General features: G+C 36.8%; 1 protein-coding gene across 5 annotated transcripts in view; it reads right to left on the reverse strand.

The window, feature by feature from the left end:
- The window catches only part of TLL1 (tolloid like 1), a 141,724-nt gene that overhangs the window by 49,728 nt on the left and 74,620 nt on the right, over nucleotides 1-17,376 (reverse strand). For 4 of the 5 annotated variants that reach the window (XM_072862937.1, XM_072862939.1, XM_072862938.1 and 1 more), the window contains exons 6-8: nucleotides 9,870-10,048; nucleotides 7,949-8,054; nucleotides 4,963-5,087 (exon numbers count right to left, since the gene is read on the reverse strand). In XM_072862937.1, the coding sequence (XP_072719038.1) occupies nucleotides 4,963-5,087; nucleotides 7,949-8,054; nucleotides 9,870-10,048 (410 nt within the window). Of the gene's footprint in view, nucleotides 1-4,962; nucleotides 5,088-7,935; nucleotides 8,055-9,869; nucleotides 10,049-17,376 lie in introns of those variants that run through there. The other variant, XM_072862940.1, reaches the window with a different exon arrangement.

The raw sequence follows: 17,376 nt of genomic DNA on the forward strand, positions 1-17,376 counted from the left end.
AATAGCTTTACATTTTTGAAAACATTTCAGAATTTTTCTTTCTTATACAGAGTGCAGGATTATTTTATCCGGAATATTAATAACACTCCATGCTCCATATACAGAATTTGTATATAGCCTTAAAACTATGGATTTTAAGTTGCAAAAGCTGCTGTGGAACATTTTCTTTTTCTAGGAATTATAGAATAAAGCTGGTTAATCCAACAATTTAACTTATATCCATATTAAATGCCTAGGAGCTCTCTATCAAATCAAAATTTTCAGAAATATTTCTGAATTTAAGGGAAGCATAAGAAAAATTATAATTGGATAACTCCTACTAAGAATTAACACAATTAGAAATTAAAAAATATGTTTGGCCTTTATGTTTTTCACCATATTTACCATTTAATTTAAACTATAACAAGAACAGCTTATACCAATCAATAGTTGAACTAATTATCTATGGGATCTGAGTTCCAGGCTGGCTTCCAGAGCCCCTGTAGACAGGGTGATTTGGGCATTTCTTGTTTAAAAGCACATTCCTCTGCAATGGGTAATTGAAACAGTTAAAATTCTATCACGAGAGAATGTAAGGGTTTTCTCTGTAATTGGACTGTGGCAACTACAGTATTCGTGATTAGGCTTATAAAATGGTATATGATAAACATTTTACCATGTGACGGTCCATTAGTAATGGAGTCCACTTTGGGAAAGAAATGTAGAAGCAAAATGAGTGGTAAGGGCCACTTATTTAAATTTCCTAAGAACTAATCTTAGTATATTTCATGTCAGAAGAAATTAAAAGCTTCAGTCTTATACACCTCTGCTTTATAAAGCATTTGTACATTTTTATTCCATTGTTAATCATTAACTTTGCCAATGTTTTCTCTGATGCTTTTTTCCCCCTCCCAAATGTCATGCCTTATATCAATTTTACTAGGCTAGACTACTTACAGAAATGCCACTTTAGCTCTCCACACACACACACTCCCACCAAAAGAACAATCTTCTGTCTGTTTTACAGCTTGAGAAGCTTTGCTGTAGTAAGGAAAGGGAAGCTATTTTTGCTTCTCCTTGTAAAGATTAGCAATGGGTGCAGGAAGCAGGTAGATTATATGCTTATACAAAGCAATTTCTACCAGCGAACTGTGCAGCAGAGTTTAATTACACAGTCTGTGTATAACACCTCTCTGGGCTGGCCTACGCACATGGTCAAGTTCCATTAAGGATTATAGTGAAATCTGCAAATGACGAAGCCCAGATCCTCCAAGACACTTAGGGAACCAACTCTCATTCCTTTGTCCATAGCACTAGCAAATACATACTTATATATGGCTAATTTAAGCTTATGCTTTTCCAAAGAGAATTAAGATCTTTAATACTTTTTACTTAGACCCAAGTCTGTACATCTATACATATATGGCATATATAGCTGTCAGAGAGCCCTAAAAATCTCTGGTGCTGATAATGTACTTGTCAAACCAAAAACTTAAATCAGGTTACTACAACTCAGTGTCTTACTGTTGACTTGATTCCCCTTTATAGTTATAGGGAAACAATCTTCATCTAAAAACCTTAATCCTCCTTACATAGTGAATAAAGGCTGACTTTTGACGGTGAACACTCTCTTCTAATCTAATAGATTTGGGAGCAAGTTAAGCCTAAGGAACAGTGAGAACAGCACAAAAAAGAGCCAGGCTAGGTATTCTTCATCTGCTCTCTTCCACACATACCATCACAGACTCTGGCAATTTGGAAATTTGCTGAACTTCTTCCATCCACCTTCTCTTCCTCTGAACAGCCTTCTCCTGCCAGTCTGAGCCTCCTTTCCCATACATTATTCAGTCCCACCCTACCCACTTATTTCTTGTCCTCTCTTTCTGCCTAACAGTATCCTTCTCCATCAATTCCCTTTCTTATTCTCTTGCTCCTATAAAACTACATATATATTTTAAATCAACTACAATTTCTATATAGAACTATAAAGGTAGACCTGTGTTGAAATTTTAGTAGCTACACCAGAACATATTCTATTACTCTATTAGATATTCTGTAAACCATTGTAATACATCCAGCCTTGAAGTTCAAGATCTGTTCTCTAAAGCCAAGGCACTCAAAGTTCAAAATAAGATTGCAGTGGAAGGACCCTCAATTTATTTACTTGCTTTCTCCTTACTATTCTATCATGTAACAGTGTAACTCAGTATTAAAATGTTACAGATCCCTATCAGTGACTGTGTTTTCCTTTGACAAAAATCCTAAGAAAAAGTTAAAAACAAGTCAAAATTGCTGTTGGTAAGGCTGTTGAGTCCTGGCACTTACTCAGCTGATGAAAGACAGGTTATCAAATCTCATGCCTTGGCTTCACCAAGCTCAAAACTGTTTCTTGGTCACTAAGTCCTTTCCTGAATAATGACCCTGAATATCCCGACTAGCTAAAACAAGCCGGGAGGCTCAGCTGCCTCACTGCTCTGAGGATCAGCTGTATTCTCCAGCAGCCCCGAGCTCAACTTCATGTTCACGGGCCCCAGAAAATGCAGCAGGCTGCTTGGACCAGAAACTGCTTGCAGGAATAACTAGAACTCCAATCAAAACATGCACAATACCAAAAAATCCTTTATCAAAGAAGTGTGTATCTCTGGCAAATACTGATTTAAGTTACTGTTTTCTGTATTTTCATTGTATTACATTTAAGGCAATACAAATGGACACATGAAACAATGCAGATGTTATTAATGTCTGAAATATTCACTGCTGTTTTATCATAAGCAGACATCATGATTAACATCTTTTGTCTGAAATAAAAAATACAGCACACCTCCAAAAACAACAGTGTGTCAGGGATTTTATTGCTATATACTACAATGATCACATGATTCTTTTCATAAAACCAAAAGCTTAATGTCTGAATTTTCAGTCTCACTATTTGCTGGAAAATTTATTAGATCACAAGTACCATGCAACTTTCAGAGAGTTGCTTCCTTTATTGGATGTTTAAGTTTGTATTGTGTTATTCAGTTATGCAGCCTCTATTAAAAATATTAACTGAAAAAAATAGCACGTTAAATAGTATGCTATTTAAAATTTGTAGCAAAACCTTCTGCCTTTTTCTCTCTCTCAAAACCCACTTTCTTTTATGGACTGGTTCATCTAAGTAACGCTAGAAAACCAACATCTCTTATCCCAAAATCTGCCAAAGCAAAGTGACAGAAAAGGAGCATGATCCTGCAACCACCATTCATTTTTATTATCCCTCTGAAGTGTGTTCACCAGTGCTGCAAAAAATACCTTACTTTTGCAGTGCACACTACTGCTGAACGACCATGGTTTTACAATACTGTGAAACTAACTTTCAACAAGACTTTCAAGACATTGAAAGAAATGATAACTCATCATTACACATTTTCATGAATTATATGAAAAGGACATTTTCTCTGAACAACTGTTTGAACATTAGCTCAAAAAGCACATTGCATCTTTTTCAGTTGACTGAAAGTGCATGTTGCATATTATACACACACTAAACAGCCTAGGCTATTTTTTTTTTTTTTCTTTCTTAAGTCAATGTGATCATAAGATACTAGCTACTTTCACAGATTTTTTTTTTTATTCTATAGACTATTTTTGTCTCCAAAATTTGTCTTTTATCAAAATAGATACTTATTCTCTGTGTTTATGAAACTGTTGCTCTCTGTATACTTTTATTAGAAATAATGCTGCCAAGAAGGATGATTATTCAAGTATTTTCTGTAAAAAAAGGAAAGAGCAAAAATTATTCCAAAAGGAACAGTTGTTAAAGAAAATATGTTAAAGTGGTTTCTTTTCTGGTAGGCCCAGAAACACTGTGCATGTTTCTCAGTATATATGAGATTATGATTCAGTGTACTTACAGCACAAAGGAAAAGCATATTTCAGCTGTACAGTGTACATCAAATGCACATCAGATGCCCCAGATCTTCAGTAGATCCCACTGCTGCTGATACAAATCTGAAGCAGCTCCATCACTTCAGTCCTGATCCCTCTTTTTAGTCCTTCTGTATTGATCAGGTGGTAAAAAATAGCCATATATCTGACTTAAAACAGTTACTGAGATTTCATTAATCCCCATGAGGAGCAGGAGGGCTGTAAAACCTATGTGGCACAGAGCTGGTATGTCTAGCCTCCCACAAGGCGCGCGCTGGCAAATTCTGACTGAGAGATGGCACTTCTGAACTGCTTCAGTTTACACCAAAGGTTAAAACTCGTCTCAGCTATAGCTAGAGCAAGGAAAGTAAAACCTTTTGCTTTGAGATTTCCACCACTCTGCCAGCACTTAGAGAAAAACTAGCACAAGAGAGCAACCACAGGGTTGACTCCAGACTTGCTACTCGTGTCTCTGAGACAGACAGCAACTCTACTCCAACACTATTTTGAGATACAACATTAATATGCATGGAAATTATAGGACGCTAGAATTAGGCAGAAGATATTCAAATACTAAATGTAACTGTTACAGCTGTATAAAGTTTGTAATAAGATCTAACCAGTTCATCCATAAAAGAGTTTACTTCTTAGTTGTCCTGGCTTGTTATTTGTCAAATTTTCAAAAAATGTAATGTGTTCAGAGCTGATTGCAATAATTTAATTTGCTCCTTCTGCACTCTACTTGAATTCAAATAAACACAGACTCCAGTCAATATGCAAACCAGAAATGATATTAAACATCTTTTTTTTGCTCACATTGAACAGCTAAGAAAAACAAAGACTGAAATGTCATGAAACTAAGTGTTGTTTCATACAGTTTATCTGTCCTTAAGTGCTTTGCATTCCAGAGACCTTACCTATAAGACTTTTTTATGATTCAATTCTTGAACTGCCTATGTCAGTTGCCAACATGGAAACAGACTACAGAGCAGCTGACTCAAAAAATTTATCATTCCTCTTGAACAACAAGTCAAACAGTTGCTAGTATGTGGGTTTTGTTTGTTTGTGGTGCAATACCTGGACATCTATACAGCTTTCTTGCCTGTGCAATATCTCCTTTACTTAGACGAGTACGCTGGCCAATGGCAGGTCGTATACCATTATCATCACGGGAAGGGAGAATGGTATCCAGAAACATGCCCCTAAAAAAAATAAAAATAAAAATAGACCCCAAAAAACCCTATCAGGTTTCTGTCATAAAACTGTCTGAGTTTTATGAATGTATAATGCTATTTTGCAAATCTAGAATTTACATTTGGCATAAGAGGGTAAAATGCAGAACTTTAAATACAGAAAACATGTCATAAAAATTCCTCAGGTTGGCAAACTTTATGCAAAGTTATCAAAAAAGAATCTTCTTTCAGTACATTAATTAAGATATTAGCTTTTATATTCCTGTTAGACAACAGGAGGGAAATCTCTTACTACTATTAAGACTACACAGGAAAAAGGCACTGCTGTTAAGGTCTTGCTATACTGAAAAAAAAATTATAAAATTATATAAAAATACACAAATTAGGCCCTATCACAAAATTCTTAATCACAAAGTTCCTATTTCTAACAAAGTTTTTAAGGGAAGTCTTAAAGTCTAACTTACACGTGTAAGAGCAGGTAAAGTCAGGCACACTTGCCAATCATTCTTCCGTCAGGTGGTATAACAGATCTAACTCTACTCTAGCCACTGCTAGAAACATAAATGCTTATTTGCCATCCTCTGCTTGCTTTACAATAAAATATGTCAACTTACCATATGCGGTTTCAATAAAATTTACCCTAAATGACTAAGTGTAGCACACTTGTTCCAAAAGTGCAGTTTTATTCAAAAGTTCCCAAATTTTAAATATGATCCAAAATATTTTTGTAGTCTCAAATAAATTTTAAAAGAGTAAGGTACAAAACTAAGTTCTATTACCATGTTATAGAATTTGAAAATCCCCGAAACCCAATAAAATGGAAGTTAACAGGTGAATATGTTTCTGTATTCTCTTGTTCTTTAATTTTTTTATACTGTCTTGTACACTTGTAAGGCTTTTATTGAAAAGTAAAACTGGTATTTTCAGGCATAATGTAGGTCCAAAAATGAATGAATGGTAAGGATCTTTGTAGTTAGGAATATTGTTTATAAATACAGATTGATTTTTAAATTATAATAAATGAACCATCTTGAATATTGCAGGTACATACTGCTCTCTTTACCCAGTTAGACTTCTTGTGGCATCACTAGAAATTTTGTAAAAAAAAGAATCATCTCAGGATGTTACTCTAATCTAAACAGTGAAATAGACTACTTATGGCATTATTCAGTTTCTAGAAAGAAGACACATTATTATTTCAAAAAAGTGTTTGTATCTATAAATTATAATTTTACTTTCCACTTATTTTGAGTATAACCTGAAACTGATGGTATTCATATTTTGAAAAATGTGAAAACAATCCTCTCTTAAATGTTTTAGCACTTTAATAAGGGAACAACCTGTAACAGTTTTAATACAGCATGAACATCATTACTGTGTGTGACTAGAACTTCGTGATTTCTCCTACTTATCTGGGTGAGTAAAGTCTAACAATAAAGAGCTGGAAATATTCCACACTGAGCACAACTCATGCTTTCAAGATAAATCAGTGCAAATCAATACATGACCTCAAGGGTTTGCTGTTTTTTTTTTTTTTAAACAGTATGAAGTAACAACTTCTTGTTCCTTGGGGCAGGGCATGCCTACTCATGGCACTATCAGTTTTCGACAGCTTGGAAAGTGGTGAGATCAGGGCCTATAAATCGAATTATCTTGATGTTGTCATTGCCCTAGGACTCTGGGGGGTTCCAGCTTGTTAAATTACTCTATTTTATATAGGTTCTTATAATCTTTTCCTTAAGGTAATGTATCTGTAACTGGATTAACCGATGTGACTAATATCTACCTCATGTGGCTCATTCCCATGCTCTTCCAAGGGTGAATCATGTGTATGATGAATACATCCTTTGGCAGGATTTTTTGTTGTGTGTTTTGTTTTTTTTAAAATAATATCATTTATATTGGAGAGTATCATTCATATTGGAGACAACAAGCTTAAGAAATGTGCAAAGGCTAGTGAGGTTTCTGGTGGTCTTCAGTTTATTTCAGAATCTCAGACTGTCTAGTATTTTTGCCACATCACTTTTCAAACAATCATTTTTTGTTGGGTTTTTAAGTTTTGTTTGGTTTTTTAATTTACATTACTCTGGTATTTTTAGAGAGTAATTAGCTAGACTGTGACTTGCTGTGAAATATAATAGGAAACCAGACTCCTGCTTCGCTGGAGTAGGGCTAGCCTAGGGGAACAGCTCATTGTACAGCTCCCCACAACCATGCAGAGTTTCAGAGCAAGCCCCACACAAGTTGCTATGGAGTTGGGAATGGATCAGCCTGCAACAGGCCAGAGCAAAACCAGCAGAAGTCTTTATTATATGGTTTTGATGACAGTAACAATCTGTACAAACAATAGAGAAGAGGCTGAAGCCTCTCTTATGAACGGTTACTGCAGTCCTTAGCAAAGGTTGTGGCTTGCGTGGTAGATGTCTTAATACCATAACGTTCTACTCGCATAATCCATAGTTACTCAGACGTTATGCATCAAAGGAGATTTCTCTTTAAGATAACAGATCACATTACACATAAAATTCCTAACCATTTCACTCATTTGGTTTTTCTAAATTCAAATTTTTGTGGAGACAAAAAGAAAGTGAGTATTATGAAGTGCTGTTTCCAGATTATCTTGTCTTAAAATCTAAAGAACTGAAGGAAGATGAAAAGGCTGCTTTGAAACTGAACAGAAACAAAATTTGTTTAAAAATATAATTACATTATTCTGACTTAAAATAAACAAGCTGTGTTTTCACTGCTGTGAAAACACTATATCGCAAGGGATATTTTAAGTGATTTCGGAATACTAAAAACGCATAGTTCTTAGCAATCACAGAGAGGAATAGAATTAAAAGTCAAAAGGTATAACCTGAGACTCCAACCTTGAGAAGGTGTTCCTGGCATAGTGCATAATGCTGTCAAAGTCGTATGGTTCCCCAAGGGAGTTCACCTCTCCAGGCTCCATCTTCAAGAAGTTGTATTCCTGACCTATGAATGATTGATAATTAGTTTCTTTAATATCTATTTTTGTGAAGATAAAAACCAAACAGAAAAAGAAAAACAACAAAAATCCTGACCTAATCACTCACTGACATTCATAAATCTTAGCCATTTGGGAGTAACTGTGTGCTTTCATTAACCAAGAGAGCAGACATGCCTTCTGAAACACACATCAAATTCCTATATTTGGCATTTAGAAAGACTGTTCTCATTCACCTAACCCACATAAAGGCCCCACACATTATGTTGCACTTCATGTAGAATCCATAAAATTTGCTGGCTTGGTTCTTAATTCCAGAAAGAAATCATTTTGACAGAAAAGACCCCAGAAGAACCCTCCTCGTCGTAGACTCATTAGACTGGACACTAAAGAGACTTTGCTTCAGCAAAGGCTACTCTCTGAGCCCCCATGTAATACAAACACTACAAAGTCACATTTTCAAGAGCCAGCTGTTGCAACTTAATGAAAGCAGAAGAGGAACAAAAGAATTATACTTAGTTCATAACTCCAGACCAAAAGTTCTTTGTCCTAATCAGTGTATTAAGAGATGCAAAGCACCCCCTTACTCCATATTCCCATTGGTGTCTTGCAAAAAAACTGCAGTGGTATTAACATTATTAACCAACATAATTTGCATAATATAACAAAACCCAAATGTCTTGGTGGTCATGACTTCCTGATCCCATTTAGCGATCCTCAAGCTCATACCACACCACAAGAAGTGGTTTCAGCCAGAAACTAGAGACTTAACTAAAAAGAGGGAGAAGGAGGCTGAGGATTGCATTTCAGCTGATTTTCCCCATCGCAGAAAAAGCATAGGGGAAGAGCACTTGTGGCATCTATACAAGTCAATGACAGAGAGAGAACAGAAGGAAGGTTTGGATGCACGTGCCCTTTCAGGACTTCAGAGACTTGTGGGAGTGTGTATCAGCTGCCAGTCATCTTCCAAGTCCTAGCTGAGGTGGCAAAGATTTATTGCATCTCAAATCTATTTTGTTTTAAAACATTTTCTATAGGAACAGACAAATACTCCAAGATATCATTGGACAATTTCTGATTTCACCCCTTCTTGAGCAGAGAATTCCCATAAGCCAAAATTAGTGTTTCACAAAGACCATGCACATTTATGAACATTGCAAATGAAACATGCCTAGTTCCCTCTCATCTTGCCCACAGGACACAAGTGTGGGCACAACAGCTAGACTGACAACGAGATGACAGTCACAGTTTAAAGTTGTCAGGTTCCTCAGATGCTTTGTCTCAACCACACCAAGGCCACTGGCTAAAGGTGCAAGCTCTGTAGGGAACCAGTAATTTGAAAACTGTGGGAACCGTGCTCATCTTTGTCACAGATTCAAAGTCCTTAGCTTCTCTTCCATGTCTAAATCTCTTGGGCAGCTAAAAAGCTATTGACATATTTCTACTTATCATTCAGGAAAGACTACAAAAGAAAAGTCTTTTCTTAAGCCCAGAAACTTGACTTTTAAAGGACTTTAAGATCAATGGCGTCCTTCAAAGTTTTTGAGCATGATTACTATTTCTCTCCTTCTAGCCAATACTATTTAATGGCTCGCTACTTGGCCATATCTTTAAGAAAGATTATATTTTAGTTGCAGTATTTCATCTGTGAATCAGCTTGAGATCAGTCTAGCTAAGAGGAATAGCCGGCATAAATGCTCATTTCTGCTATTCAGTTCATTTCTGCTATTCAGCGTTCAGTTTTAAGAGAGTTGAGCAGACGAAAGAAACATCAAAAATAAACAGACTTCCCCCCCCCCCAAATGCTTATCAGAATATCTCACCAGGCTGGATGTTTTCTCTAATGATGGTGACATGGTCGTCACGGTCTGGTCGTGTATGTTCATGCCAAAAACCTATCACATGACCTAACTCATGGACAACTATACCAAATTTATCACAGTTCTTGCCAATAGATATAGCTTGAGGACCATTTCCCCTTCGACCCACATAAGAACAGCACCTGTAATTAAAACACAAACACAGATGAAAGTTTTCATGCATATCTCTACAAACCATATAGGAAATTCAGTTAAAATATGAGAAAATATTATTAAAAAAAAAATCAGCAGAACAATGCACTATGCAATTTCGCAGGCTCACAAACTCTAGATCTAGTGCAAGAACAACTTATTATTCAGAATACCTAATAAAGGACACATGAATTATTTTTTTTTGTATTCAAGGTCTTCTTAAAAGATGCTAGCTGTGATCAACAGAATTGTCACTTGTGGCCTTCTATCTCAGAATGACACAGGAACCTCTTTTCACCCAAAGACTCAATAAAAATAAAGTTGACTGGAAGTACCATCTCACCCATGGCTATCACTGCTTTCTTACCCGTGCACACTCAAGAGGCATGCAGAGGGAAGCGGAAAAAAAAAGTAAAGGCAAGGTTTCTACTGTGCCATATTTCTGCTGTGTGTCTTGACAGCATTCACCAGACTCTTGGTCACTCAGTTCTGATAAGTTTGCTTTATTTTGATCTGAAAAGTCACCCTACTTCATTAGTTCCATATAGTTCCTATAAAACGTGCAGAAATAATGCAAGTGAAATAGTAGTCCTTTAAAAGATTCGCTTAGCATGCAGTTGAAAATACAGAAGGAAGATACCCTGAATGAGATGCAGAATCCTGTGATGCCACTGCGCAATCTCTCCTCATTTTTTGTTTCTCTGGCTACAGGTGACATACAATGTCATTTGCAACAACAGTATATTAGGAGGTTGAATGGTCTGGGTAGGTGTGAACCATTTTTTTCTGCCACTCCTATTTTCTTGTAACAGGAACCTTAGTCCCAGAACATCATATTTTCACAAGAAAAAACCCAACACAAATAACCCCCAAAAAACCCACTTCACAAATGCTCTCGTGTTTCATTCCTGTTCCACTGCGCTTCCATGATTCCAATGTAAACGTACAGAAAAGAGATGCCCTTTTCAGCATTCATACTGTCAGCATTTATCTGAGATGACTGCTTTTTGGTTAGAAAAAAAAGTCTGCTTACTGTGCTAGCAAAAGGAGAGAAAGGAGAGTAAAGCAAATCCTACCAAAATGGAATACAATTTCAGGTTTCATAAGCTGATTCTCTGTCACCCCTGAAGATCTTAAATATTTCAAGCCAGCATTACATTCACTAATAAAAGCCTGATTTCCAATCCCTGCTCTGTAAATTCTGCAGTCTGTCAGGTGGAATGGAACTGTACTGAGCAGAACACCTCCATCTCCACCCTCTCCCTTCTCCCCCTTTTTTTTAAAAAAACCAAACAAACATGTTTTCTGATGCAACATTTACATAGCAGAATATATTTGTTCCTTGAGGAGGTCAATGCTAGTGTGGAGAATGATCCTATCCTTCATACGCCTCTGTGGGGAATAAAGGAAAAGCAGCTATGGGAGCAATACTGATAGCAGATTAAATTCTACAGACAACATCTGCTTGTTTCTCCTTTTCAGGTTTTGTGGTGGCAAAGAGATTTTTCACTATGGTTAGTTGGCTGGTCAGTCAGTCTTGGTTGGTCATCTCCATTGATTTTTGTTAGTGTCTAATACAACTAGAATTTTAAATTATTAATACTAGAGAAGTACAGAAAATATGAATACGAGAGAAGTACAGCCATGGCATTTTAGCTCACAATACCTGTTCTTAGGAAGCATATACTGGTTGTGCGCTAATGGTTAAAATCAAGGATAGATATACCAACAAATGATAGTAATATCTTAAAATTATAAAGGCCACACAAGTTACTTCATAGAGGAAAATATTACTGCTACAGCCTAGGAGGGTTGTATCAAGAATTTTTAAACTATCTTAAAAATACTGTTGGGAAAAATTATTGTTCACGTTACAATCACTCCTTGCTATCTCAACTGCTTCTCAAGTATTCCTACCCTCAAAATAAGTTAACTTTTTTCTTCCTGCTTTAGATAGCTCTAAGGATAGGTGTGAATCACCTTTTTAGGTCAAAGCACTGAATTAGGCTCAGTGCTTCAGCTAGAGTTGTGCAATATCATGTTTAATTAACTTCTTATGGCGTCTTCCCTTGATAGCTCTCTTCAAGGCAGGTAAATAAAACCAATGGCAATTTAGACTCCCTGCTATAATTCTGTGCCATTGTCAATGTTGCAGGTTTATGTGCTACTGTTCCACACGACAGTAAAAGAAAATAAAGAACACCTGTGTACTGCTCTGTGTATTTCCCTCATGCTATATAAACTGTATTAACACAAAATTACTATTTACAATATTTATGATATAGAAATTTTATTATAAACACTGATATAAATAATAGTAATGGAAAAAAACTACCTTAAGATGTGCCCTGAAAATACAGCATAGCTGATAAAAAGGAGCAACAGACAGAAGAAATAAGATTAAAATAAAAATTTAGAGCAGTTACACCATTTTATCTCATGATTCCACAGTGGATTTCACCTTTGCACCTGACACGCTGACATGTTTTTGCTTAACATATTTTTCAGACTGCATGTTTGCAGAATAAATATTATTGCTACAGGTGAATACGTAAACATAATTAAAGCACTACAGATACTTTCAGTATCATTGTTATCCAGGTTTTTATCTTTCACTAGTCATTCAACCATTTGAATATGTTTCTATTGAGCAATAAGGAAATTACCATAGTTCATACACTCTCTTATTCACTCATGCTCACCGTGGGGAGAAAAGTGTTTGGATCCTTAAGAAGGTTTTGGGTTTTTTGTTGGTTTTGGTTAGGGTTTTTGGTTTTGGTTTCGTTTTTTGGGGGTTTTGTTGTTTTTTTTTTAACCTCTTACACAGTGCTATTTACTGTCACATTCAATTAGAGAGGGAATGCTGGAGTACACATTTTGTACTCTGAGCCAAAGGTAGTAGAACTTGCACTAACTCTTCATTCTCAGAAAAGTTCATTCCTTTAAAAAGCCATTAAAGACTTTCTGTCCTCAGTATAGAATTCCCAATTCACTGTCATAGGCAGTTGCATTAGGTATACTGAATAAATTTGTCAAACACAGTTCCTCCATCTCAGACTTCAAGTCTTTTAGAAAACATTGTTCCTTATCTTTGAACACTTTGAAGTAAGGACTAAGATGTGGCATTTGCCTTGGCAGTCTACAGGAAGCCGAGTAGAAAACATAAAAATCAATCAGATGAAGTAATCCACATTCTGTGAAAGAATGTCACTATTTCTATATTAGGTGAACTTAATGAGTTAGGGCTTTCTACCTATGTTAAGGTCATGTAAATCATTATGGTAATTATACTATACTAACCTTAACTTGTGCAAAAAGATAAAATGTACTGACAATGCCTGCTGGTTATTTTAAAAATAGAAAATCATAAAATGCACGCAATCTGTGAAAATTCACATTACAGACTACTAAATATGGATAGAATTCAACTGATTCATGCATAATTCAGGTTTGAAGGGACCTCTGGAGGTCTCCAGTTCAACTTTCTGCTCAAAGCAGGGTCAGATATGAAGTCAGACCAGGGTTGCTCAGGTCTTGAAACTGACCCAATCCAGTCGGGTCTTGAAAACCTCCAAGGATGGAGACAGCAAAGCCCCTCTGAACAACCTGCTCCAATGCTTGGCTGTCCTCACTGTGAAAAATTTATTCCTTATATCCAGTCTGATTCTCTCTTTCTTCAGCTTACGCCTGTTGCCTTGCATTCTCCCATCAAGCACCACCATGAAGAGGCTGGCTCCCTCTTCTTGTTGCCCTCCCTGTAGGAACTGGGGGCTGCTGCTGGGTCCCCCTGAAGTCACCTCTTCTCCAACTGAGCAAACCCTGGACCCTCAGCATCTCCTCACAGGGCAAGTGCTCCAGCTCCTGAGCATCTTGGCAGCCTTGTGCTTAAGTCCTTCAAGGTTACTAATCTCTTTCTTGTACTGGGGACCCACAACTGCATGTAGGGTCTATCTGTGATCTAGCAAGTGGCGAGCAGACAGGGATGACCCCTTCCCTTGAGCCACCAGCTGCACTTCTGTTCACACAGCCCCAGACACTGTTGGCTGCTTTTGCTGCCAGGGTCCACGGCCAACTTCTGCCGAGCTCACTGCCCACCTCACTGCCTTCTCCACAGAGCTGCTCCCCAACCCAGCAGTGCCCAGCCTATCTTGCTCTTCCTTTGCAGGTGCAGGGCTTTGCATTTGCCCTTGTTGAACTTCATAAGGTTCCTGTTGGCCAGTTCCTCCAGCCTGCCTGAGTCCCTCTGGGTGGCAGATCTACCACTCTACCACTGAGCCTATCATCTGGTCCCCCCCAACTTGGTGTCATCTGCAAACTTGATGAGAGCATGTGCCATCACGTCTTCATGGGTCATTGATAAATATGTTAAAAAGGACAGGTCCCAGGATAGGCCCCTGCAATACTGTACTTTCAGTCACAGTCTGAGTCCAAGCCATTAACCACAACCCTCCAAGCTCAACCACGCAACCAATTTTAACCTATCTAGTTTTCCATTCATCTATACTCCTGCAAAATACACCTTGGAGACTTAACACATTTACACACATTTGTTTAAATCCTGGAATTTAATTTGCAATTCAAAACTTTTATGATCTGAATACAACACATGACAGCAGTGCAAGAGATTGATGAGAATAAAGTTAGGATAACCATGCATAATTATGAAAAGGCAGAACAAATCCTTTAGTTTAAAACAGTTCAAACACTTCTGCTGAGTCTTCATGTTTACCACTGTGAGGAAACTCTATAGAGAAAAATTGCAAAGCAGAACTAAAGAACATTAGTCAATACTTATAGCTTAAAGCAAATCAATAGGTTATTAAGACTGTAGGTTGTAGGGCATTTAATACAATTTCAATAGTTTTAACATGCTTATGTTGTTGACTTCATGTACACTACATGCTTCAACTAGCAAAGATATATTTGGTGGCTTAAAAATTTCCATAGATTTTCAATATAATTTTTGCACAGTGATACTTTGGAGACCAATAGATAAAAAGGAAAAAGTGAAAAAATAATAAATAATTATTCCAAATAGTACCCTCTATGATGTCTCCAGCTCTGCTTTTATTGACACTATTCACAACAACGGCAAAAGAACAAAGCAAGAATTTAACTACAGTCTATCTCTTCCTGTTCTTTTTACTTCATTTGGAGCAAAAGAGGGTTTAACCTTTTAAGGTTGTACACCGTAACTTGGAAAAGGTCAGGCAATAGCTATGCAATAATAGCAGAACAAAATGGCTAGTATAACACATTAAGTTAAGGCAATTTGTTTTTATAAGAAAATATGGTAAATAAATACCTAATTAATCGATTTACCAAATACAATTAACAATACCAAAAAGTTGATTTTTTTCTCGAAAACAGAGGTGCTTAAGATCACCTCTGAAAGCTTTTAGTGGTATTTCATAAATCAGATAGATTTTTAGGTGTTTGTAAAAATCATTTGACATTTTATTATTATAGTCATTAAAAACAAGAGAAGTTGGGCATTAGCAAATGTGTGTAGTGACTAGTGACTTTGGGCACCTCATCTGACACATTTGAAAGATGTTTTCTTTTCAGAAGAAAAAAATTAACTGCAATCTTTTACATAGTATTCCTCTAGGTTGTCTAACACAGAACATCTAAAACCCAACACACTGAGAATTTTTTTAATGCTAGCCTGCTTCTAAAAACAAGCAGCCAGATGAGTATGGTAATTCCCTTACACTGGTTACTTGACAGATTTCAAGTACTTCCCAGAAATTATAAACAAATTTATTGAGTGTTTCTTTACACGCCAAAGAAAATTTGAATTAACACCAAGTCTTAAAATAACAGCAGCAGTACACACTCATAAAGGGTCATTAGGATTTGCTACATTGAGTGTCATGTCAAGCACACCAGATTCATCCAATTAAGCTACAAGATTCTGATCACTTCAACAATTGCACTGAGTCAAAGGGTAAGAAAAACTAAAATAAATAAGTCAATCTATGAAAGAAATTAATTTGCAATATCATGGGTTTGACCCCAGGTGTGTTTGGCAAAAGGCCAAGACCTCTCTGTGCTGTATGAGCACTTGTCATGCTCCTTAAATTGAGTCAACTGGCAGCCTTTAAAGCTCCTCATCTCTTTAATCTTTATTGCACCAGACAGCAGTTGGTAACTATTTATGGATCTCTAATTCCATTTAATCAGTCTAGCTGATCAATGATGGCAAGCAAAGAGAAACAAGTGACAGAGAGAAAGTGAAATGACTGGAACAATACTCTTATTCTTTTAAGTAATACAGCTACAGTCAAAAATGCTCTTAAACTAATATGAAGGAAGAGAGAATCACAGTGGGTCAATGTTGCACTTTTTTAAAAAGCTACACTCTTCAGAATGTGATAATATAAGAATCCTCATAGAGCACAACATCAGCTCGCCATGGCACTAACTGCCTGAAGTTGTGGATGAAAAACTGCAGAACTTATGCACACTAGGACTGCATATCATCACAAAGCAAGGGAAAGAAGTTCACAAAATTCACGAACAAAATCTCACTCAAGAAGCAGAGGATTTTTTCTTGGTGAAAACACAACAAGAAATCACAAATATATTAAATCACAAACATAACTCATTCTGTACAAAGGAGATATTGGCTATGACCTGGCTTGATGAATTTGCTTATTGTCAGGGATCAATACAGTTGTAGTTAACAAAGGTTCTGATTCACTGTCCTAAGAGGACCTGTTGCAATGGCAGAAGTGGCTACTGCTTCTTCACCTGCTCAATAGAGATGACCATCCCAGTATTACAAAGAACAGCCAGCTGAGTCCATTCCTTATTTAACAGCTGCCTATCCCAGTGTTATAACATAAACCACCCCTCATTCCATTTATGTTAATGCACTGTGGTTTAGGCTGTGGCAGCTGGCCACCTGCACCTTGGTCACACCCATCCTGCAGGCCACACCACAACCAGCAGAGAAGCTGTGTCAACTGCTGAGGGCAGGAAGAGTGCCAGCTGCTAGAGTTAATTACCACCTGAGAGCATGAGTCAGCCCTAATGCCACAGATTGTTTAGTACAACTCTGAATTTCTTCTCATTCCATAAAAGTGACTGAGCATCTTTTATAACATGTAATCCTTCTTAAAGCTAAAGAATGCTGAAAAAGTATACCTCAGACAATGAATTTACCCATTTCACCAACTTTAAGAACTTGCTTGTAATGTTTATTTAATATACTAGCAAGTTCAAAAAACATTAAAACATTCAGAAGCTGTTCAGTCTACAATGTTTGGAGAAGCACATGAAAGAGATCTGATTTTCCTGTATCTCAGATAGC

This window comes from Ciconia boyciana, chromosome 5 (genome assembly GCF_034638445.1).
Source record: "Ciconia boyciana chromosome 5, ASM3463844v1, whole genome shotgun sequence".
NCBI lineage: Eukaryota > Metazoa > Chordata > Aves > Ciconiiformes > Ciconiidae > Ciconia > Ciconia boyciana.